General features: G+C 37.7%; 2 protein-coding genes across 2 annotated transcripts in view; one reads left to right on the top strand and one right to left on the bottom strand.

The window, feature by feature from the left end:
• LOC124540215 overlaps positions 1–6,893 on the top strand; it is a 70,730-nt gene extending 63,837 nt beyond the window's left edge. Inside the window, exon 2 of the mRNA XM_047117679.1 lies at positions 2,010–6,893. Coding sequence (XP_046973635.1) covers positions 2,010–6,893 — 4,884 coding nt within the window. The remainder of the gene's footprint in view (positions 1–2,009) is intronic.
• Positions 6,894–7,799: 906 nt separating this feature from the next.
• LOC124540214 (solute carrier family 2, facilitated glucose transporter member 8-like) lies at positions 7,800–25,396 on the bottom strand (the record flags this gene model as incomplete). Its single annotated transcript, XM_047117678.1, has 13 exons — positions 7,800–7,959; positions 16,310–16,438; positions 17,043–17,171; positions 17,851–18,086; positions 19,305–19,452; positions 20,255–20,546; positions 20,636–20,809; positions 21,244–21,539; positions 21,807–21,933; positions 23,651–23,753; positions 24,563–24,669; positions 24,887–25,009; positions 25,235–25,396. Coding segments are annotated over 13 exons (2,157 nt in total), but the record flags the coding sequence as incomplete, so codon positions are not given.
• Positions 25,397–26,103: the final 707 nt, after the last annotated feature.

The raw sequence follows: 26,103 nt of genomic DNA, 5'->3' as shown, positions 1-26,103 counted from the left end.
ATACGTAATGCAAATTTAAGACTTATGTCGTTTTCACATGGATACCATCATCGGAAAAAAAAATAAAAAAATGGGACCCCACGGGAAGCACTACCTTTCAAACAAAAAAAAATTATCAAAATCGGTCCACCCAGTGAAAAGTTATGAGGTAACAAACATAAAAAAAAAAAAAAAAAAAAAAAAAAAAAAAAAAAACAGACGAATTGATAACCTCCTCCTTTTGGAAGTCGGTTGAAAACGGCCAAGTACGAGTCGAACTCGCCCACGAAAGCCTACGTACTACCTATAGAAAACCGTATTAGGGTCCCGTTTTCCCCTTTAAGTACGGAACTCTAGAAATGACTTCTAAAGTGGTCAAGACTGAAAATGTGGTGATTCTAATAGAAGTGCTTAATTTTATTATTATCGTTCAAAGAATCGTGTATAGATTTCCTAAAACAGCTTATTTAAAGTTAACATTATAATTTCACCTTGTTTGAATTAGTTTTTGTTTTAATGGTTCACATAAGTTCTTAAGAGTTGCGGACAGTTAACTGACCTCACGCACTACAAATTTTTAGTAGAACTGATTATAACATTGTGAAAGATATCGTTACATTCGTAGTTGTGCAACAGGGGAAGCGCTTTTACGGAGGCGATTGTGAAGCGGCAACGCACATCATTTTATATTAAAATTCGCGTCAGTGTAACGTTGTTACAAAATAAATTGCCGCAACAAAAGAAAAATACTATTTCTATATAATATTACAGGCTTAGTACAATATTAAACTTCTATTCTGATTCGTAACGACAGAGATTTAGACTCGACTGTCTCCCGCACTGGAACTCGATAATGGTAACACAGCACGTTCGTGAACGATGACATACTCATCTACTGGCATCGGGATAAAACAGAACGAAATTTCTGGCCCGAATGCGTCCGTGCGTATATAACTTTTACCGTGGCATGACAACGTTTTCAACTCACGTTTCTTAACGACAGTGATACCGTTGCAAAGATTCGAAAAGATGAATTCCGCAGCGATGAATTCGTAAATTTAACATCGGCTTAGCTATCAAATAGCGCGTCTCGTCTCGTGGCGAGTCCGCGGTGGAGTCTCGGAACCATTCGTCCGTCAGCTGCGGAGGAAACTCTAATGGCGCGTATATTCAGTTTCATGTATTTATTGTTATCATCATTATAAATTATTGTATAAATCCTCTTCCCTACATTCTATGTTTAAAATAGTTATGTTTAAAAATAGTTTTTATTATTATGTCATAAAAAAAGTTTATGTTATATGTCATTTTCCCTTTTGAATTATATTTAAAATGTAATTACTAGAATTTTCGTGCTGATTTTTGTTTTTCTACAATTGATTCACCTATGAATGTTGTATGCAGTAAATAAAACGAGTTTTTAAAAAGAGCATGGAATCTTTAATTTATACACATAGTATGAACAGAAAAATAGTGCAGTGTTGAACATTATGGTGCCGAAACCCGGGAAGAAATTCAGACTTGATGAAGATTGGACTTAAAACATCGTGCATTCAGTGAAAAACGGAACCTACGTTAAAATAAAGTGCGGTAAAAGACTAGAAGAATCTGTGCAATTGTGGGACTTAGAAAAATAGATTGTGTTCAACTGAGACTACGGATTTTAAAAAATGTGTTATTGATATTAATATAAAGACTGAATTACGTATTTTCAAGATTTCAAAATATAAATTAGTTGATATTGACAGGTCAGAAAATCAAATTATAAAATGGAGTCTACGATTTTAAAACAAGAAGATCAACTAGAAAATTTACAAAAAGCTTTTCGAAATTATAAAAAATCACCAAAAGAAAGGATTACACGGGCGTTCATAGAAACGAAGCTTGAACATATAGAAAAATTATATACAATATTTTTTGATCAACATGCGGAAATAATATCGAAAGTGACAGTCGCCGAAAAAATTAAATTAAATTATTTTAGAAATGAAATCTTTGATAAATATGATGAAGTTTATTTTGAATTTAAGGTAAAGTTAAAAGAAGATCTCGAGCAAATAAAATCATCGATGTCAAGGAAAAATTCTTCAAATCAGTCGACGAATTTGTATGAAGTACGATTGCCGCAGATCAATTTGCCAACATTTTCAGGAGATTATGATGAATGGCAATCTTTCTATGATCTCTTCGTTTCGCTCATCCATGAAAATGGAAATTTAAGTGGAGTGCAAAAGCTGCATTATCTAAAGAGCAGTCTTTCGGGGGAACCTGCAAACCTTCTTAAAAATTTATCTACTACAGAAATTAATTATGGTGAAGCATGGAAAATGTTGATAAAGCGATACAACAATTTAAGATATAATACTAATGAGATTATGAAGAAGCTGTTTTATCAAAGAAATGTTATCACTGATTCGGCGGTTAATTTGAAACAACTCTTGGATACCACTACGGCGTGCCTGAAATCGCTTAACAACTTAGGCGTAAACACTGAGAATTGGGACTTATTCATTAATTATTTAGTTGTGTCCAAGTTAGATCAAGAATCTCGCAAACAATGGGAAGTGCATGTTAGTCAAATTGAATCAGACGCCTTACCGATGTGGAAAGATTTATCAAAATTTCTAGAAACTCGCTTTAGAACATTAGAGATGATAAATCCATCAAAACAACTAATCAAGCAGAAATCATTTCATTCTACTTATGAGAGAAATGGAGATATTTCACATACAAATACCTGCACTATGTGTTCTGGATCACACATACTACACCATTGCGAGCAATTTGCAAATAAATCTCCTGAAGAAAGAATTGAGTTTGTGCAAGAAAAGAGATTGTGTTTTAATTGTTTGGGACGTAATCATACAGTTAAGTTTTGTCGCCAATCAACCTGTTGTCGACGTTGTGGAAAACGTCATCACTTTTTGTTGCACATTGAACGAAAACAAGACTTAAATCCTTACGAGTCGAAGGAGCTTAACATTGAAACTGAAACGGAAACTAAGATATCAACTCACTTTACACAGGAGAGACGCAGAGAAGTAATATTGGCCACAGCAGTGGTCAAAATCAAAACCAAAACTGGCTATTGTCAATTTGCACGTGCTCTTATAGATCAAGGTTCTGAGGCATCATTTATCAACGAAGCTACTGTTCAAGCTCTGGGTCTTGAACGGAAATCAGTTAATGGCCTTATAACAGGAGTGGGAGACGGGGAGACACATACAAAGAGTTCGGTTTCATTTATATTAGAGTCGAGATATCATTCGTTTACAATGCCAGTTGAAGCGTTCGTCTTGAGTACATTGACTTCGTTCTTACCAAATAATAGAACTTTAATCACGGACTGGCCAGAAATGGAGAATTTATTACTGGCAGATTCGCAATTTGGAGAGCCAAACAGAGTTGATCTTATTTTAGGTGTGGACATCCTTAGCGAAATCATCTTAGAGGGTCTTAAGAAACATCCATCGAAGTGTGGCCTTATTGCACAGAACACGCAATTAGGTTGGATCTTATCAGGACGTATCGGTAAGACTAATACATCAAATAGAATTATCAATCTCCACCTACAATTGGAAGAGGATCAGCTCTTAACCAAATTTTGGGAGATAGAAAGAGGACCAGAGAATGTAGTTAAGAAAATGACAAGAGATGAGAAAATTTGTGAAGAGTTTTTTGAAAAAACAACAAAAAGAGATGAAGAAGGACGGTACATAGTAAGGTTACCATTTAATGAAGAAGATCCACAGTGTTTTAAAGGTGAAACAAAAGAAATTGCTCTTAGAAGATTTAAACTACTCGAAAGAAAACTAATTAAAAATCCAGACTTATATGATGACTATAAAAAGGTGATAGAAGACTACATAATTCAACATCACATGATTAAGGTTTCGGATTCAGAGATGAACTCTAGAGTATTTTATCTTCCACATCACGCTGTGATAAGAGAAGATAAAGAAACTACCAAGGTTCGATGTGTTTTTGACGCTTCTTGTAAAGGATCTAACAACGTTTCATTGAATAGCTGCTTTATCATAGGACCTAAGCTTCAACAAGATCTTAGACATATTTTAATGAGATGGAGACTTCATCCATACTGTGTTGTGGCTGATATTGTGCAAATGTACAGGCAGATTCGTGTACATGGTGATGATTCAGATTGTCTGAGAATTTTGTGGAGATTTGATCCGAACAAGCCCATAGAAACCTATAAACATGTAAGACTCCCATTTGGTACCTCATGCGCCCCATATTTAGCTGTAAAATGTCTACAACAACTAGCAAAAGATGAAAAGTCCAAGTACCCAATAGCAGCCAAGATAACTTTACAAGATTTTTATATGGATGACTTACTAACAGGTGGTGATGACGAAAATGAGATTATTGAGATTTACGATCAAATGAACAAATTGATGAAGGCTGGAGGCTTTTGTCTACAAAAGTGGTGCACAAATAGCGAGAATTTACTTAATCACATCAAAGCAGATAAAATAAGATCAAATCAAGCTGTAATTTTTAAAGAAAATAATATGATTAAAGTTTTAGGTATATGTTGGAATAAGAATACAGATAATTTTGAATACTTGCATCATGTACCTGAAGCAGATATGCCCATAACGAAAAGAAATGTATTATCGGATATCGCAAGATTATACGATCCATTGGGATGGATTGCGCCTGTCATTATTACAGCCAAGATTTACATGCAGAAGTTGTGGAAGTCTGGCTTAGCTTGGGATGATAATCTTACACCAGACTTGTTGAAAGAGTGGTTAGCGTTTCGATGTGATTTGGTTAACGTAAAAAGCATAATTATTCCAAGATGGTTGCAAGTAAAACGTGGCTATTACGTAGAACTTCACGCATTTGCAGATGCTTCGCAAGCTGCCTATGCTGCTGCAGTTTACATGAAAAGTAAGGATGTAAAAGGGAATATTAGAGTCCATCTAATCACGGCAAAAACTAGAGTTGCTCCAGTGGAGAAGGAAATATCCATCCCACGTCTTGAACTATGTGCAGCTCTTCTTGCAGCCCAATTAATTTTTGAAGTGTCGCAAGTTCTAAACATTCCAAAGGAACGATTACGAGCCTGGTCTGACTCTACCACAGTATTAGCATGGATAACCGGTGAACCAAGCCGTTGGACGACGTTCGTCAGTAATAGAGTGTCAGAAATATTGACTATTCTGAATAGAGATCAATGGAATCATGTCAATTCGAAGGAGAATCCTGCTGACTGTGCATCAAGAGGTATTCAAGCCGAAAATTTGAAGGATCTCAATTTGTGGTGGTTTGGCCCATCATGGCTCAAAGAGATAAATGAGTACGAAACATATAAATCCAGTGATTTTATAACAAACGAGGAACAAAGATCCATTAAGAATATGAGCGCAGTGGTTCAAATAAAGGATGAGGAATTTCTGTGGACGAAATTTTCGAATTTACAGAGACTATTGCGAGTGTTATCTTATTGTCGAAGAGTTCTGCTTTGGAAAATACCAAATAAGATAAGATTTCTACCAGAAAACATTACACCAGAAGAGAGGAACATAGTTTTACAAATTTGTATAAAAGACACCCAAAATTTTCATTTTAAGGATGATATTAATATGCTAAAGAATAATGGATATGTATCAAAATCTAGCAAATTACATACTCTTTGTCCTATTCTTGATGTCAATGGTGTCTTAAGAGTTGGTGGTCGCATTGAACATTATCAAGCAAGTTTTGATACGAAACATTCTATTATTTTACCTGGTACTAGTCACCTCACAAAATTAATCATACAAGATGCTCATTTAAAACTCTTGCATGGTGGACCGCTGGCAATGCTGAATTATTTAAGGTCAAAGTTCTGGATATTAAGAGCAAGAGATAATGTTAAAAAATGTTACAGAAATTGTATTACGTGCCTCAGGTATTCACAACAAAAATCTCATCCATTTATGGGTCAACTACCATCAGTGAGACTGAAACCTGAGAGAGCATTTAAGTCTACGGGAGTAGATTTTACTGGCTTCATAAAATTGAGATTCGCGTCAGGTCGTGGTTCAAAATCTTATAAGGGCTATATATGTGTTTTTATATGTATGGTTACCCGCGCTGTCCACTTAGAAGCAGTTTCCAACCTGTCTACTGAAGGGTTTATAGCAGCCTTTCGAAGATTCGTGTCCAGAAGGGGCTATTGTAAGGATCTGTACAGCGATAATGGTACCAATTTTGTAGGTGCTGATAAAGAATTGAGAGAGATGTTTAATAAGGCTGTTTCTGACTTTTCTAAGGAAATAAAAACGTTGCTAGCAAATGAAGGAACTACGTGGCACTATATACCACCTCAAGCACCAAATTTTGGAGGGCTTTGGGAGGCTTGTGTTCGCTCTACAAAGTATCATCTCAAAAGAGTTATAGGTGACACTACTCTAACGTATGAAGAGCTTTCTACGTTACTAACGCAGATAGAGGCATGTTTGAATTCACGACCGTTGTGTCCATTGAGTGATAGTGACGTATTGCCACTAACTCCGGGTCATTTCCTTATTGGAGAACCATTAATAACAATTCCAGATGAAGATTACTCCAAAGTCAATATTACAGGTCTACAGCGATGGAAACTTGTACAAAAAATGTTAAATGATTTCTGGAAGAGATGGTCAGCTGAATATCTGATTACACTAAATCAACGGTATAAGTGGTCATCGAAGGGAGCTGAACCAGAGATTGGTGATATAGTAATTATCAGAGACGAAAATTTGCCACCCGCCAAGTGGCTACTTGGAAAAGTTGAGAAAAAGCACACGGGGAAGGACAACATCACTCGTGTTGTTACAGTTAAAACCAAGAGCGGTCTATTCAAAAGAGCGTGTAACAAACTTTGTTTTTTACCCATGAGTGAGTCTGTCAGTGATAATTAATTTTAGTTTTCTCATTGTGATTCAGAGTGTTAATATAAATTTATTTACTATAATTATTGTTATACTAGTTTAGTTTTACTGTGTCATGGTGGGCGGTCTTTATATTGTTTAACTTAATTTTATTTGTGAGTAATTTAAAAGAACAAGTTCTTGGTGGGCGGAATGTTTAAAATAGTTATGTTTAAAAATAGTTTTTATTATTATGTCATAAAAAAAGTTTATGTTATATGTCATTTTCCCTTTTGAATTATATTTAAAATGTAATTACTAGAATTTTCGTGCTGATTTTTGTTTTTCTACAATTGATTCACCTATGAATGTTGTATGCAGTAAATAAAACGAGTTTTTAAAAAGAGCATGGAATCTTTAATTTATACACATAGTATGAACAGAAAAATAGTGCAGTGTTGAACATTCTATTTCGAATTCGACTGACTAGCCTCACATTGTTCTGGCAATTAGACGTTTATTTTTATGTGTTCTAATATTATATTACTATAGATTAGGATTTACAGTTTTCTCTCTTAAGGTAACACTTATTCAGTAGTTCGGTCAGTTTGACTAAATATTTGAAAACTACTACCTATTTCATCAACGGCAAATAATTCGAATATGTCCAAATAATAGTTTATGCGCAGCGAAGAGAACCATGTACGCATGGTATGAAAGGCAAATATTACTTAATAGACCTTTGATTAAAAAGTAACAAACAAAAAAGCTTTCATAGATGGGCGCTGTGTGCCTTTTTTTCGAAAACAATTTAAATAAGTCATCAGTACATCCATATTCATAGTTATCCAAATACTAGCCCGTACTACGCAAAGCAAAGAGCCGTCATTACTGAATGTGTCACAGTAAATTAAATTAATAAAACGAGAATAACAATAAATCGACGTTTCCTTGCAAAATGTAAGACTATGGAATGTTGATTAATTTCAGCGATTGGAGCGCTGTTCCCGCAGCTGCCTCGCCAGCCACGCGATGCCGTCGGCGAGCCCCACGCCCGTGAGAGCGCTGCACGAGCAAATGTGCCACGGCTTGTCCGTGATGCGCTCCAGCCCCAGAGCTGAGTAACAAAAAGACATGTTAAAGAAAGTCTGCCTGCGTACACATTTTTCTGCCATACCTATCACATAACAAACGTATCATATAACTTAATGCATAACAAAAATGTAACGTCATCATAAAACATGAATAATATTACAAAAAGGAATCTTAATACTGTACGAAAACGAAAAGAAAATTCTATGAAGAAACAATTTAATTTATATGAAGTAAAAACAAAAATCTTAAGTATGAGTATTTTAATGGAAATTTTTGGCTGTCTGCCTTCCTGGTATTAATATTTATTTCAAGAACACAAGGGACACTATTATTATCTTATCCCCTACGGTGGACGGCCGCCTTGGCGTGTACAGATTTCTTACAACGCCAATATCTACGGCAGGTGTAGAACGCTTTTCGGACAGTTTCAGTAGGTTTATATCGGCGCTCACAGCGCTATTCCAAGTGCGCTGTTCCAAGCTAGTTTATACAAAAATAAATAATTATCTTATATTTTACATTTTCATGACTTTTTATTTATAAAAATAAAAATTGACTAAAACAGGCTGTTTCGGTTTTGAATATAGAAAAGTCATAATTTATTCTCAGTTAAGGTAAAAAAGACCTAACTTTAAACAGTAAATAAAAAAGTTTTTGAAAAAATATCCAAATTAATTAATTATTAGCACTAACTGTGACGGATATCACCCCGAAATACGAGTAAAATATTAATTTTTTGATGAAAATACATCGCAGTTCGTTCCAGTTCAACGGCGCATGTTTACTTAAGTTCGTCCTCTATTTATTTATTTATGATATATTACCACGATTTCTAGTATGAAAGGTGCATTGATATGAACCTAGGATAGTGAGATTCGAAATTGTAAGTCAGACGACTTCTTTTTTGCACTCTTTCGATCCTTTGACCGTGTTTTGTATTGAAGATTCCAGACTATTGATCGGCATACCAGTTTGTTTCTAACGAAATCATTCAAAAATTAAATGAAAAATTCCTTGAAGTCTTAACTTCTCAGTACAAAATCTAAATATATTATAATAACGATAACGTATAAAACGATTGAAATATATAAACAACAAAACTGTTTGAAGCCTATTTGTTCAATTACCAGCCAGGTAAGGTAAAAAAGTGCTTTTCTGAAAATATATAATAGAGTATATTCGTATAACGATTGGACTTAGTTCAAGGTCAGACACAATGCAATTACCGCAGTCAAACAAAATATCGAACAAATAAAAAGACAGCGATCATGTTTACGAGATAACACTTTGATTCTGATTCTTACATTAAAAACGAAAATATTTTGGTCTCATGTTTGGTGGAAGAGTAGCTTTCTCTTTTAAATTAATTTTAATGGGTTCACATGCCTCTCTACCCTGCTGCCTTAAGCTAGTCTTGGGTTTAAATATTAAGAAAAAAAGAGAGTCATTGTACTTTGGTATACTCTTATTAACCTGGAATGCAGTACATGATTTAAAAAAGGGTACTGGTTGGCTAACAAATAGTATCCCCATTTACAGTCAGTTATCAGAATGTCAGAATTTTTTAAAAAGTATAGCTTTCAGTAGAATGTTTTATAGCACGCTTCGCAAGTATGTAATATAACTAAATGTAATAAATATAAACAAAAAGTCAACTTTTTTACATTATATTTCAAGAATACCACTATTTTTAAAATTACATTACAATAAGTATACTTGTCATCTGTAATTCTAGCAATCATACATTCAAAAAATATTGATGTAACTAACAAATAACCCCAATGTACCACATCCCCCGCGCCTCCCCTCTGTCAGGTCGCCCGGAACAATATTGAATGACAATGTAATTAGAATGTGGTGAGCGGTTTGTCAGGGAGCCCGCCCGACGCCCGCGCGTCGCTGGTGCATCAAACGTCGCTACACGACCGACAACTTTCAATATAACTGTCACTTAAATAACCAATTGTGTTCCTGACAACATTTCGCATCGCCATCGTTTAGTGAAATATCCAATAGAAACCATTTCGAATTCTTAAACTCAAATTCCTTTTTCAATTCAAGCATTACACTTACTTATTAATAGTCATGTTAAACACTACAACAACTGAGCGAGTCTGACATATATGCAAACATTAAATATGAATAGAATTTGATAGATGTAATGTTCACATATATACTTGTAAGATCGTTTTACAAGTTACATATAAATATATATTATATTTAAATATCCACTCGCCGTGCACACACACCGTCTTCACCCGCGCCCAAATCATATATTTTATATTCCCGCGCTTTCCGCGATGTGTGTCACTCGAGGGGACAGATACATAAATACACAGATAATATATATATCCATATACAATATAAGTCCAACAATATTTATTATATTATTACAGATCTGTGTACACTACATCCCTCCTTTGTTGTAAATATAAAAAAATTTAGAAAATGGGATGAATAATATTCAAAATACTTCATTTTCTACAATAACTTTATTATGCAACCAAGTAAACAACATGAAACAATTTTAGTGACCGCTATTCGCCTTAAATGGCTAATATTAATTTATTACTCCACATCACTCTTTAATCGGCTTTTCATCGGAATCACCATTATCGTTATCCTTTAATACACGCCATTGTTTTTCCATCCTTTTTAGGTGTACTACATTTCGCCTAATTTGTTGACCCGTCTCATCATTGCGCACTATTACGTCCCCGCCCTTACTCGATTCTACAGTGTGAGGAGCTGGGTCATAATTTAAACTCAAATTTATTACTCTTTGTCATGTTTTTGACGTATACCTTATCCCCTACTTCTAGTTCACTGTCTGAAGATTTTCTCTTTTTATCTGCGTATTCTTTTCCCTTCTCTTTCTGTTGCCTGTCCCTGTCCCTCACTTCCTGATCTCCGGCATATATCATATCTTGAATCATAGGTAATTTATCACGAAAATGACGACGGAAGAATAACTCTGCGGGAGTCTTTCCTGTTATGGAGTGTGGTGTACTATTGTACATTGTCATATATTCCCTTAGAGCTTTCTTCCAGTCCTTATGTTCAACTTGGGAAATTTTGAGACGTTTGAGTATATCTTTGTTTTGGCGTTCGACCTCCCCATTCTGTTGAGGCCAGTAGGGTATGGTGTTAAAAATTGTGATATTCCTCTCAGAGCAAAAAGTTTTAAACTCTTCACTTGTAAACTGCCGACCATTATCTGCAGTTATAGAGACAGGGTTACCAAGCCTGCTAAAAATATCTTTTAAATGGTTAATTATTTCTGCGCTCGTTATTACTCGGCATATTTTAACTTCTTTATACCTAGAATAGTAGTCTACCAGTACTAATAGGTATTCCCCACGCGGTAATGGACCCATTAAATCGATTGCTGTGTCAATCCAGGGTTCATTTGGCAACTCCCGCCGCTTTAAAGGGTTCGGGGGGTTCAGAGCAGAGACCAAGGTGCATCCCTTACAGGATTTGCAACAATTTTCAGCATCTTTGTCGCACTTTGGCCACCAGACTTTAGTTCTTAACCTACTCTTCATTGCAACGATACCAGGATGCCCTTCATGTGCAGATCCTAATACTCGGCTTCTTAAATTGGTTGGAATTACGATCTTTGTTCCTCTCAAAAGGATGTCCCCTTGAAAACAAAGTTCGTTTTGGAATATCTTATAAGTGTTAATACTTTCATCCCAAATATTTTTATAAAGTCCTTCTTTTACTTTTTGTATCTCTGAATCCTGACGAGAACATTCCGAGATTTCCTGTAGTGGTATCGCAACTGGTCTGGCCATCTCAGTTATACTCGAGACGTAGTCATCGTACATTGCTTTCGGATTTATAGCCAATTTGCAAAGTCTAGAAAGTGGATCTGCTATATTTGTTTTACCTGGTCTGTATTTGACCTCAAAATCATAATATTGTAGCCTTAAAACCCATCGTTCAATTCTGGCACATGGCTTTGATTTTGGACTAAATATTACCTCTAATGGTTTATGGTCTGTAATAAGTTCAATTTTTTTGCCATAAAGGAACATATCAAAATGTTCTACTGCCCATACAAGCGCTAACGCTTCTTTTTCGGTTTGACAATAGCGTCGTTCGCATGAGCTTAAAGTCTTATTACCGAATGCAATAATACTTGGATCATCTTTTTTATTTGCACAAGCACAGCACCTAAACCTACCGGGCTGGCATCGGCTATAACCAAAGTCTTATCAGAAGGGTCGTAATAACCTAATGTTGGAACATTAATGAGAGCCGATATAAGATCATTAAAGCATTTTTGTTGAGATTCTCTCCAGTACTTCCGAATATCTGCATTCCTTACCAATTTCTGTCGTAGTATTTCTTTTAGTGGTTCTGTTATAGTTGCTAAATGAGGAACCCATTTCCCCACAAAATTTACTAAGCCCATAAAACTCTGTAACTCGGAAATTGTTTCAGGGGCTCTGAAATCTTTTATAGTGGATATATATCTATCAAGAGGTTTGACTCCTATTTCTGAAAGTTCATGGCCCAGAAAATGAATCACATTAACTCTAAATGTACATTTTTCCTTTCTAAGTACAACATGATGCTCGTTCAACACTTCCATAACTTTTTTAATCGATGATCATGTTGTTCTAAGTCATCTCCAAGTATTAAAATGTCATCTATAAAATTAATAACACCTTCGCATCCTAAGAGTATCCTTTCCAATGATTTTTGAAAAATTTCTGGTGCACATGTTATTCTAAACATCATTATTTTATATCTAAATAGTCCTTTGCTGGTTATAAACTTAGTAATGTGTCTTGAGTCTGGGTGGAGTTCTATATGATGAAAAGTTTCTTGAATATCTAATTTGCTAAATATCGTCGCATCTTTGACTCGCGGTAATAATTGATCCATAGTCGGCAACGGATGATTTTCACGTTTGATAGCTGTATTTGCTCGACGCATATCTATACATAAACAAATGTCACCATTTTCTTTTACAACAGGAACTATAGGTGATACCCAACTAGATGGGCCATTGACTTCTTCTATTATATCTTTTTGTAGCAACTCATTAAGTTTGGATTGCACTTTTTCCTCAAGCGGAATTGGAATCCGGCGATAAGGTTGTACTATAGGTTTTACTGAATCATCGATCGGGATAACTACTAACACATCTTTAAATTTAGGAAATATCTTGGTTTCAATTTGATTCACATTAATTTGCAGTACACCTAATGACATTGCGGTTAGCCGCCCTAGCAAATTTCGGGACCCACTTGCTACCACATAGAAGGTCGTATTCTCTGAAAATCCCTTAAATTGAATATTGGCTTGAAATGATCCCAAAAGCTCTAGCGGTACTGCACTACCATAAGCTATAAACGTTTTGATAGGATTTCGGTTTATATTTGTTACTTGAAGTTTATTTTATTTCATAACTTCCAAGATCTGCCGTGTGATTAAATTATGCGTACAGCCAGAGTCAATAAGCATGTTCACTCTTGTTCCACCAATGTTACATGTTATCTTTATATCATCTTCCACATTAAAAATGTAATCAATTTTATTTTCATTACTCGTTATATTATTTGCTGTTTCAGTCGTATAAGAACTTTTTACTCTTTTGTTTCCATTCTTATCAATTCTTTCTTCATCTAACTTCCTCTTTTTATGGTCTCTAGTTCGACATTGTCTAAAGTGACCTACAATTCCACATTTTAAACAGGTCTTCCCTCTTGCAGGACAAATTTTATCACGTGAAAAATGCTTTTTGCTTCCACACCTGCTACATTGTTCATATATTAGTTTTGCAGCTTTACCTTTGCCATGGTCTATACTTATTCTGTTAATCGATGAGTTATCAGGTACTTTTTGTCCAAAGTTTTCCAACTGTCTGTCTATGGCTTCTAATACATTAGCTTCTATTACTATTTCGACTAAAGTTATCTTGTCTCCTGCTTTCAAAATTTTCTTTCTTAAATCGTCTGATCTACCTTTTTCTACTATTTGGTCATTATTGTGGTCTTCTTGATCCGCGAACTGACATTTAGAAGCTTGATGTCTTAACCTTACTAGAAACTTCTCAAACTTTTCATCAGTCTCTTGCTTTAATAGTCTGAATAAATGACGCTCATACACTTTGCTTTGCTTTGGAGCAAAATATTCATCCAACTTTTGAATAGCTATATTAAATAAATCACCGTCATTAATATTGGCTCCAGGTATACTGTAAAATATTTCTTGTAACTTCATCATCATCTCATCTTATAGAAACCGATCCTACATCTCCCTCACACTCGAATTTTTCTAATGTATATTGCGCCATTGATGTTACCCGTAGACAAATAACCTTATGCTGTCGATTACAACTTTGAGTACAATCAATGAAGTACCCGAATTTAGCAATTTAATACTGATGTTATACACATCCTATTGAATGCGCAAACATGTTTTCATTGAATGCACATCGCAATTTAATGCCAGGTAACTAACGCAATTTAATGCTCATCGCAATTCAATGCCAGGTAACTAACGCAATTTAATGCTCATCGCAATTTAATGCCAGATAACCAACGCAATTTAATGCTCATCGCAATTCAATGCCAGGTAACTAACGCAATTTAATGCTCATCGCAATTTAATGCCAGATAACCAACGCAATTTAATGCTCATCGCAATTCAATGCCAGGTAACTAACGCAATTTAATGCTAAATAACCAACGCAATTTAATGCTAAATAACCAACGCAATTTAATGCTCGTCGCAATTTAATGCTCATCGCAATTTAATGCCAGATAACCAACGCAATTTAATGCTCGCCGCAATTTAATGCTCATCGCAATTTAATGCCAGATAACCAACGCAATTTAATGCTCATCACAATTTAATGCACAAGTAACCAACGCAATTTAATGCCCAAATATCCAACTCAATTTAATACTAAAATATCTAAAGCAGTTTAATGCAAAATGACTAGCTAAGTCAATTATAACATAAAAATCAGAACTTATAATATAACACATATTTCGCATTTTACTGCTCATATGTCTCTTACCCATATATCACCTATGGTAAACTTGAAACTCATTATTTTACACATTCATATATTAAGGAAATTAACACCGAACAATTATTATTAAAACTAACTTAAAAAAAATGTTTATTAATTATATTTAAGTAACTAGCGTTATTCGTAATGATGGACTAACTTTATTACTAACCTCTGTTCTATGTATTCGTAATAGGCTTAAAACCTTGGAAATAAAATCTTAAATTAACATCGACCATTTACTACAAGATTCTATTGCCTACCTTAGGTCGTTCTTAACTTGAACTACCTCCGTTGGGAATCAAATTTGTTTTTTATTTTTATTTAATAACAATAAGTCTCTTTTATGAGTATAATGCAATGTCTATATCCAATTTTCAGTAAGATAATTATCTATTAGAGTTTTCCAACAGCCAATATATTGAACCATTTACTAAAAAGTTAATAATTTGATTTTCTCTCATCTTTAATTGTATTAAAGTTTATTTTAGTATATTTTGAGCATCAATATAACTAAATAAATAACTATGATACAGTTAAAATTTTTCAGTAAATTGAATAAATCTGCCTGGGAATCTCCTTTCCTATAATTAAGAACAAAAAAAAATAACTCACAATTATCCTCGTCGCCACATGTAATGTTCACATATATACTTGTAAGATCGTTTTACAAGTTACATATAAATATATATTATATTTAAATATCCACTCGCCGTACACACACACCGTCTTCACCCGCGCCCAAATCATATATTTTATATTCCCGCGCTTTCCGCGATGTGTGTCACTCGAGGGGACAGATACATAAATACACAGATAATATATATATCCATATACAATATAAGTCCAACAATATTTATTATATTATTACAGATCTGTGTACACTACAATAGATATCTGCAATATTTTTTCTTAAATATGAATCAAACCACGCCATTACTAACTTTTGTTGTTGCTTTCATTTACGTTATTAATCTAACTGAATTTTATCGATCAAAATATAAATATTAATATTAGTTGTAACTCCAATCTTGTAACATTTTACGGGTCGTGATACGATTACGATTAAGATAAAGACCTTTATCTTTTCATGTTGTTTTTTTGGCTGTCTTCTTTATTTTCTTGGTACGTTGTGTGCTGTTCAAAAACAAAATATTCGTATCGCAGAACACTTTTGAATGTCATCCGGCTGTTGTGATATACGTTAGTTTACATCAACAACAATAAGAACCTGTAAATGGCTCACAGCTGGGCCTCCTCTCCCTTTTCGAGGAGAAGGTTTTGAAACACACGGACATGGACGTTAACTTAATGAAAGTAAATGTCGTATAGTTACCGGCGGCGACGTGCGCGGCGGACAGCGCGTGCGGCGCGTCGCTCTTGTTGGCGAGCACGAGCAGCGGCGCGCGCCGCCCGAACATGTCCGGGTGCGCCAGCATCAGCTCCAGCTCCTCGCGGGCCACCACTGCGACACATCACCACCCACTGATACTGAACAACGGATCGATAACGCCATACAAGTTTATTTACCTAAATACTGATCGCTGTTGTTATTTATAATAAACGTCATATAATAACTTTAAAAAGTAAACGATTGTAAAATAAACCTCAGCAATCTGGGAAGAATTTAGTGGGTTATAACCTTATAACACGGACGTAGCTAATTTAACCTAATAGTATGCTGTAATAAGAAATTAATATATTGATTCATAATGGGTTTACAAAAAGTTTAGAAGGATTATATTAAATGACTTTAGATAATAATTAAATAAGTATTGGTGGTGAATTTTATTAGTTTTTTTTAATTTGAAGGAATTCTAGCAAACATACTCTCTTAGATCTGAGATGATTCTTTCCGAGATAGAGTATTAGTTTCTCACTACTTTTTTAGTTTGTACCGTCGCCATTGCCCACGTTTTGTGGAATTGGTTTTATATCAGAGCCAACATGTCAACCCAACAGATTCAGTATGTGAAGTTAAATAAGAGCTTGTAATAGTGAGTAGTATTTTTTACAGTCATTGCATTCGATGCGGTATTTTGATGGAAATGTAAAGAGTCCAAACTAACCCAGTCGCAAGTGATCGGCCGAGTCGACGACGAAGATGACGGCGTGCGCGTGCCGGTAGTGGCGCTCCCACAGCGAGCGCATGCGCGCCGCGCCCGACACGTCCCACGCGCTGAACGACACGCCGCCGCCTTCGGAACACCAGCTTACCGTCAAACTTAAAGCCCGAACTTTGATTTGCATAACCCGACTAATGTGACTAACGCCCAGATAATGTCCTGTCTGTCTGTCCTCGACTCGTTCGCGAAGTAACGCACAGTCACTGTCTGCGACCTGGCATCGCCGTTGAGGACGTAATGGATTAGCGTTATAGTTATAGTTAGCGTAAGTGAGTTGATATCGTCCTGTAGACACGACGATTATGCGTTGCTTCGTTTAAGTTATTTAAGTTTAGTTAATTGAAAATAATATTTTTTTTTCTTGTTTTTGTAATCTATTATTTCGGAATCTGATATCATTACGTATTAACTATGCTAGATTAACTTATATTTTTTTATGGTATAGGTTGACTGACAAGCATATGGGCCACCTGATGGTAAGTGGTCACCATCACCCATAGACAATGACGCTGTAAAAAATATTAACTATTCTTTACATCGTATATGTGCCATCAACCTTGGGAACTAAGATTTTATGTCCCTTGTGCCTGTAGTTACACTGGCTTATTTAGCCAATTTACCACCTAACCTGACATCTTAATATATGTAGTAGGTTAGTTCCTTTTATGATTTAATTACAAGATGAGTGTGAGTGTGTATGAGTGAACTCATTAGAAGTTAATTTAACATTAATTAACTAAGCGCATCTTACTCTGGAAGTGGTCTTGCTGGTGCCCGACCGTGGGCAGCGTGTGCGAGGCGCGCTGTTCGGGCGGGCGCATGGCGTTCAGGGTGGAGGTCTTGCCGCTGCTGTCCAAGCCCAGCACCAGCACCGTCACCTGCGTGCCGCCGCCCCCTATCCACGCTGACAACTTGTCCAGCAAACCCATGCTCAATTTATACTGAGCAAAGATATTGGACTTAGTAACATATTCTGTTATTATACGACTGGAAATTGTCTATAAAATGTCTATTTGTGCGAACATAATTTGATAAACTTCTCATAAAAAGATGGTTAGGAAATGTTAAATGATAATATTTTCAAGATGGGCAATTAACGTATCAAAGTAATTAAGGTGACTTGTAGCCATGAAGATTACACGACGTGGAGCTACCTTTAGTTGTAATTATATACTTGTATTCGTGGTGTATTCCCCGCTAGCGAAGTCCGCGCGAGCTGGCCGGCGCCGCAGCATCAATCACAGCGCAGCGCGCGTCACATATTTCGCCACTTCCCATCGACTCGGCTATGAACGTCTCGGGCTTAATTAGTTGCAGCGCCGCGATAAATTAACGTTAAATCACTTCTCTTCTGCATTCACATGTCACGATATTCACACCGTAGGTTGGCCGACCGTTGCCATGGAAACCGGGGCACAAACTAACTTCACTTTGACGCAGCTATCGCAACACTTTATCAATTAAATTTAGTTACTCAACTTAATTATATTAAATAAGGTTTAATAGCGATTATCGATATCGATTCCTATACTATGTCATTTCCAATTGTGTCAAACTTCACATAACAGACAGGTACTCGAGCGAGGGAAGACTCAGTAATTAATATTTTTCTCTAATTAATTCTCTAATCAAATGATAGAAATTACTAATACATGACACGGTACTGTCATTGACTAAATGCCGAATATTAAATTTAGTATCGAATAGCGGGCTTCACATATTATGGGATATGGGCAATGACAGGTGCCGCAACACAAGTTTTCTCCAACATCTTTTTTTGCACGAGGGCCACGAGATATAATCGCTTCTATTATATAATTAATTCAACATCATCATTAATAAAATTATATGATAACTCTCAAAACACCTGCATCAACTTACGAACGAAAATAATACGATTCAGAGTTATATGACATTCACTTATGATAACTCGACTCCCAATGTTATAAGTGTATTGGCTACTTTGTATATCTTAGAGATTCAACGTCTACGAAACCAAATTCCGCTGCGATTGTTTGGTTTTAATTTTCCCTAAGGTGAGTCCTAATACAAACAAACACAGGTGTTGTTATTGATGACAATATTTGTTTTACTTTTTTTTGGTTCTACGACAATGTGTACTACAATATAACAAAAGTAAAATTATATTCTAAATGTCACAATCACTTGAAGAAGACAGCATGCATAAAAAGAAAGACGACGGACGTGTGAGGTGAGAGCTTCACGTCTCCTATTTCTGACGACCGCGAGGAGAACGGTAGCTGAGAAGCTCGTGGCGCCATTTGCGTAGACCAGAAGTGCGGAGAGGCGGGGTCACCTTCGCCTCCGAAGAGACCCTCCCGGGCCACGAACACTGCAATGGAGGCGTCGCGGATTTGTTATACAGACACGATAGGAATTCCAAATATTCCACATTCCACGATTCCTCTCCTCCCCCAGGGACCCCAGGGTGCTGAGTGCAAGCTACTGGGATGTCAGTAAAAAGAACATTTTATCTTCCATTATTGTATAGTCACACGTCAATTTCCTATAAAAGTAAAGGCAGTATGAAATAGAGGACGTTGAAATTATTTTGTGCAGTTGATACATTTATCGGAGTTGTGTTATTTTAGTACCACGAAGAAAAATCTTATCTTTTTTGAAAATAAAAATAAATATAACCCTTCACTCTGAAATTGAATTTAATTTTCATTCGATTTTCTAAATGGTTCCCTACCCAAGGAAAGAATGTCATCGATTCAAGCGTACAAAAGATGCCGTAAAGAATGAAACGCTTATGCAAAAGCCGTCCCGCGCGCCTCGTGCGGCGGAATGTGGCCGATAGAGAGTACCCGCGTCCGTCACGAGACCCGCGCGACCGCCCCGCCGACAGGCACGCTCATGATTATAAGAGACGACATGTTTTATGAGCGGACTATCCTTATTTATAACATTCTCCGGCAGGAATATGAAAAGCTATCCGCGAAGGGGGTGCGATGATGGCTTACTTTCTTCTGCCCAATCACATACTTTAGTGGTTAATTTTGACTCTAGTTATATCGAATTAAGGTTTAGTAAGGATGGAAGGAGGATCGAATAATGATGTAATAAAATACTGGAGTTATTAACAAGTTGTATTTAAATTGTCCTATTCAAAGAGTATCACAGCTTGGTGCACGCGGTGAGTTCGCTGCACTTAGAGTCGGGCCCGCGCTCGCAGTCGGGCGGGCGGGCGGCGCGGGCGGCGCGCGCGGGGCCCACGGCGGCGTATATCTGCTCCGGCGAGCGGGCGCGCGTCTCGGGCACGAGCAGCGCCGCGAACAGCGCGTACGCGAGCGTGAGCGCGGCCGCCAGCGCCAGCGCGCCGCGCAGCCCGCCCGCCGCCGCCGCCAGCGGGAACAGCGCCACCTCCAGCGCGTTGCCGGCGCAGCCGCCCGCCGTCACCAGCATCTGCGCGCAGCTGCGGTACTGTGGGCCGACGATTGCTTAACTCGATTACAACGATTAACCGCTAAGAAAATTTAACAGCAGAAATATTTTGCAGGTATGGTGCTGACCTGATAGTGAAACATATCAGCGAGCACAGCGTAGGGCGCAGGCTGCAGGCCGGCGGAGTCCGCCGCGACGGCGATGGCGATGGCGACGGTGGCGCCGACCGCCGTGACGCCCGTGAGCGCCGCGGCCAGCGCGAGCGCTGCGCCCGTCAGCACCGCGCACATCACCAGCAGCGGCTGTAACACGAACCGCTTTTACTGTAACTTTTATTTACAAGAAGAGAGTTCCACGGGAAAGTGACGGAGATCAACTTATATTAATTAATTTAAACTTTTGGTTACAGTATATAATATAATGGACTCTTTTCCGTCATTGGAAAAATATATTTTTTTTATATTTTTCTAGGTATTTTTTTGTAGGTAGTGTCACTACAGTGACTACGCTGATATATTCATTACAGTGATTGCATTCGCGAGTATGTTACGCTTGCTTACGCTTCGCGTTTCCATCGAGGAAACATATTAGACATTTATTACAGCAACAACACTTGTATGCACGTTGGATACTTCCTATCCTGCTATTTAATTATGATTCAACGTGAACATTAACGTTTTTAACATCTTCCGACTTGACACATCAGTAATAGCCCTTACATCGAAGGGAGACTGACCCTTCGTCCGATCCTTTCGACGAGATACAGGGAGAGGGCCGACATCACGAGCTGGACCGCTCCGATGACGACGGCGTGTCGCGCCGGAGACATCAGCTTGTCAGTCGCGGCGGTCGGGGGGAAGTCGTGAGCGCCCGTCGGCGGCGGCGGCGCTGGCGGGGCGGGCGCGCTCTCGTCCCGCGCCAGCACGAACACTCGCTCTGCGTACTGCAGGATGGCGAGCACGCCGCACGCCTCCTGCCCTATCACCGCCACGGCACCTATTACGAAGGCGCGCCGTCTCTGCGGGTCGCTCACTGTCAAAAGTTGGATATTTAGAAGTTTCAGCCAAATAAAGAAACTAATTATTGAAATTGTCAATTAACGAAACTATATTTTTGCATTATTTTAATATTCCAAAATTTTCGTCAGTATGATATAACTGTTTTTTCAAACAAGTTATACTTTGTAATAAATATAGATACTGAATTTGAACAATACATATTTGGGAGACATATGTGCCGCAAATCCGTATATTTACAAAGAGTAATGAACAGTAAATGTTTTTAGAAGACTCAACGCACACATCTCTTTCGCGAGGCTCCAGGACGACTGGTCGCGCTCGGGCGGCGGCAGCGACCGCAGCTCCGCCTCCAGAGCGCAGTCGGACACCGACACGCCGCGGAACCACGCCAACGACACGTAAGCCTCCTGCAAGATGTTGGTTCGTGAGAACCTGTTGGGTCATGTACCCAGTACTCTAAATATTCATTAAAAAGAACACAAAACCAAAATTAGGTAAACAAACAACATACTACCTTATGAATACTTATTTAACGTAACATGATAACTATAATATTTCAATCTCCTGTAATTTATGTATAATTAGCGACCCGCACCGACTTCGCGCGGATGCCATGCTGATACTTGATACTAAATATACTACAGAACTGTTAATACTATGAAATGATGATAATTGTTTGTACTATGTAATGATGATAATGATAACAATACGACCTGTTCCACCGCCAAACCATACGTAATAACGTCGTGTTAAAGTGCGAGGGGTGAGTGAGCTCACAGCGCGAGGGACGCATCACCTCAGGTCCCACGATTAGCGACACGTCGACGATGTGACGAATTGCTATTATTTAAGACATTAGGTCCGTCTCACTTGCCGGAGAACCGGTTCATTCTTCATGATATAGAAAGAACTATAAGAGCTGTCTAATATAAACAATGTCATAAGGCCCAATGCCTTATGACGTCAAGCGTGGAATTAATACCTGTTGACTTCCAGGCAGGATATATTAATTTAAATAATTGTATTAACTAACATGACTGTATTTTTTGAAATGTTGAAAAAGAGTAACTACTGAGTTTCTTGTCGGTTCTTCTCGGTAGAATCTACTTTCCGAACCGGTGGTAGCTTCACTTAATTGTTAAATGACGATTCAAAAGCCCACTTGAATAAAGTTTATTTTGATTTTTGATTTTTTGGTCTTACAAAATGACTTATCAATAATTAGGTCTTTAATAATGTTTACTGGCTGTATATATTTTTGTTATTTTTCGTTTGACATAGTTTACTTGTATTCTAGAATGGTCTCGAATAAGTTAGTACGCAAATACAATCCTTCCATCGTTAGCGTTACATTGGTTTGCTTTTCAACATTAACCTATCAAGAACAATATAATAATTTCGTACGAAACGCGAACCAAAACAACATATACGGTGATTATGTAGATTATCATCAGCAATTAGTATTGCCCATAATAGATGCATTTAATATTTAAATCATAAACCACAATCGTACAATTATGCTAAACAGAATAATAATATCCGAGATTCATTGACTGAAGCCGCGGCACTTAGTGATGGTGGAAACGACTTAATGCGCAGAAGTGACACAACACCGATTGAATAAATTAAAGGATATAATATGATAGTCATATTTAATATGTGTTCATCGAGCTAGTATATAATATACGTTTTTTTTATTTACCAACTTTTAATTAACTTATGACCAGGTACTTTTGGTTCTAATAATACAATGTGGCAGAGGACTCAACTGATACATTTTCCATCAGAAGAATTCACAAACATTACACGTCTACGACAGACATCAGACAGGATATATATATAAAATGTAAGTGTACTTTACTGACATACTCTATAGAATTGTGGAAAAGTGTAACTACTGAGTTTCTTGTCGGTTCTCCGCGATAGAATCTACTTTCCGTCGATGGTAGCTTTATCTTCAATTATATATTGTAAAATGACTACTCAAAAGCGCTCTTATGAGTACTTGAATAAAGAATATTTTGATTTCATTTGTACCTTTACAGCCGCCACCGCCATCGCAACTGAGAGCAACCAAGTAAAACTAAAGTAACATAACACTTACTAGACAAACGTATCGATTACCTTTAGTTTACCTTTGGCTGCCAGAAACGACGGCGACTCGGGAACGAACGCGAAGATCACGCAGTGCGTGGCGGACAGGCCCAGGCACCACCACAATATTGTCCTGCAAACGAATATCAAATAAATAATTTATTTAAATTAATGGTTTTATTAAATACCTATGCTCACGTTCGGCTTCTCCTGTTAATATAAAGAAGCATCACTCGACTCTATTACTCGAAGAATCGCTTATTAATGGAGAGACGCATAAATAGAAAACTGTATAAAGCACCTTATCTAAATTCAAAATAGGTAATTCGTTAGAGCCTTTTCCGAGATACATGAAGTAGTACTATATACGATTGCGCAGTTTACGTCAGTTCATTTGTACAACAACAACCTATAAATTTCCCACTGCTGGGCTAAGGCCTCTTTTCCCTTTGAGGAGAAGGTTTTGGAACATATTCCACCACGCTGTTCCAATGCGGGTTGGTGGAATACAAATGTGGCAGAATTTCTGTGAAAATACATGCACATTTACATGTGCCCTTTTCTCACGATGTTTTTCTTCACCGCCGAGCACGAGATGAATTATAAACACAAATTAAGCACGTAAAATATATAAAATACATAGTGGTTCTAACTACTGGGCCATCTCGATTTATAGTACACAAATCAATAAAATTTAGCCAAACAATAAATTGCGTCGGTACCAGCACCAAAAGTTTATGCAAAATCGATTCTTTCAGTCGGTGGCACTGGCTTTAGTATTTATTTTCTAAATTTGACCCACACGTACTGTAGGCGCCCATTTAAATATGTATGTGAAGAAAACACCTTTGAGAATATATAATTCATTAGAAAGCCAGTGTTGTACTTAATAAGCCATTTTGTAAAAAATCTAAATGTTAATCCGTGGTAGTGGAGCAGTACCGGTGCGGTATCGCCGCGTCGGCCGCGAGGTACATGAGCAGGACGCCGAGATTGTGAGCGAGCGCCAGCGCCGACACCGCCGCGCCTTGGTACTTCTTGCTGCACATCTGGAATTATTTTTATAATACTATCTGCCCCGTCAGGTCTAGGAGATTGAGCAATTAGCTACTTACTGCTAATGATAAGACGTATGCCTTCATAGAATAAAGTAAGTTCTTACATTATTGATTACTTCAAAACAAAGCCTTCAACTATCATGAGCAGACGGGAAGCAATCCACCAACATTACTTCCAAAAGAGATATGTAAATGTATTGGTAATTACTTCTCGGGCCAGCAGTGGTGCGAGGGCCCAGGCCGCAGCGCCACCGAGCCCGGCCGCCACGCGCGCCACCACCACGCACCACGCGCCGCCCCACACGCTGACCAGCTTGAGGGACCAGCAAACCTGTAACATGTTATTTTACTGTTTGTTAATTGAAATCAACACATTCTACAATATTACTACTATTGCATATAAACATTGTATTCACATACAAAAATATATGCAAACAATCTGTGTGTGTCATGGTGTAAATATTTAATTACGAGTTGGGTTTGTGTTTTAGAGTTGATGTTGTTTTCGCCTTTAAAAAGAAAACATAACTTAGGATTAACAAAACGTCGTACCGACCACGAAGCAAGTAGAAGTAGCGATGAGAGCGGCCTTCCTCCCAGCGTCCAGAGCGCGGGCGCTGAGCGGGACGCCCACCAGGGAAGCCGTGAACGTGGTCACGGCCGCGACCACGGCGCCCCGCCCGGCCTCGTCGCCGGCCGCCGCGCCCGCCGCGCCCGCCGCGCCCGCCGCGCCCGCCGCGCCCGCCGCGCCCGCCTCCCCGCTCGCCAGAGACACCCAGCCCAGAGCCAGCCCGAACGACACCGCGGGGACATTGACTAGAAGACGAGAAATTTAAATAATGGAATGTGATTTATTTACAGAGGCGACAATAATTCTTATATCTTCTAACTAATATATAAGTGGATTGTTTGTAAATAGCGGTTAGCTAGCAAATACAGATCACTACTCATTACAATTGGGAAATTTTATTTTTAAAATGTGGAGTGTGATGGAACCCGTTAGTCACAATGTTTTTATTGGATAACATTAATTTTATAGCTAAAGAGCACTGTTCCGTGACGCATAAACCAATGTTATCATGTCACAAGATTGAAAACTGTATTCGTATGATATGATTATATTAAATAATAAAACCCGCGGGGTGTCGCCTCATCGATACTTATCGCGTCCGATATAACCAAAATATCGGAGGTTTAATCGCATTTAAAACCACAACACAACATCTAGTCGTTATGTACGTTCTCAACCAGCTGAGACTACCTCGATGTCAAATTGCGTTATGATCGGTTCTGGTGTATACACACTGTGGCAACAAACACACAGACTTAACTTGCACTTACAATATCAGTATACAGTATTACATTCACATAAAATATATGCTACTAGTACATTGCTCAATCTCAAAGGGAACAAGAGCTGATAAC

This window comes from Vanessa cardui, chromosome 24 (assembly GCF_905220365.1).
Source record: "Vanessa cardui chromosome 24, ilVanCard2.1, whole genome shotgun sequence".
Classification (NCBI taxonomy): domain Eukaryota; kingdom Metazoa; phylum Arthropoda; class Insecta; order Lepidoptera; family Nymphalidae; genus Vanessa; species Vanessa cardui.
This window is presented reverse-complemented; position numbering and strand designations above follow the sequence as displayed.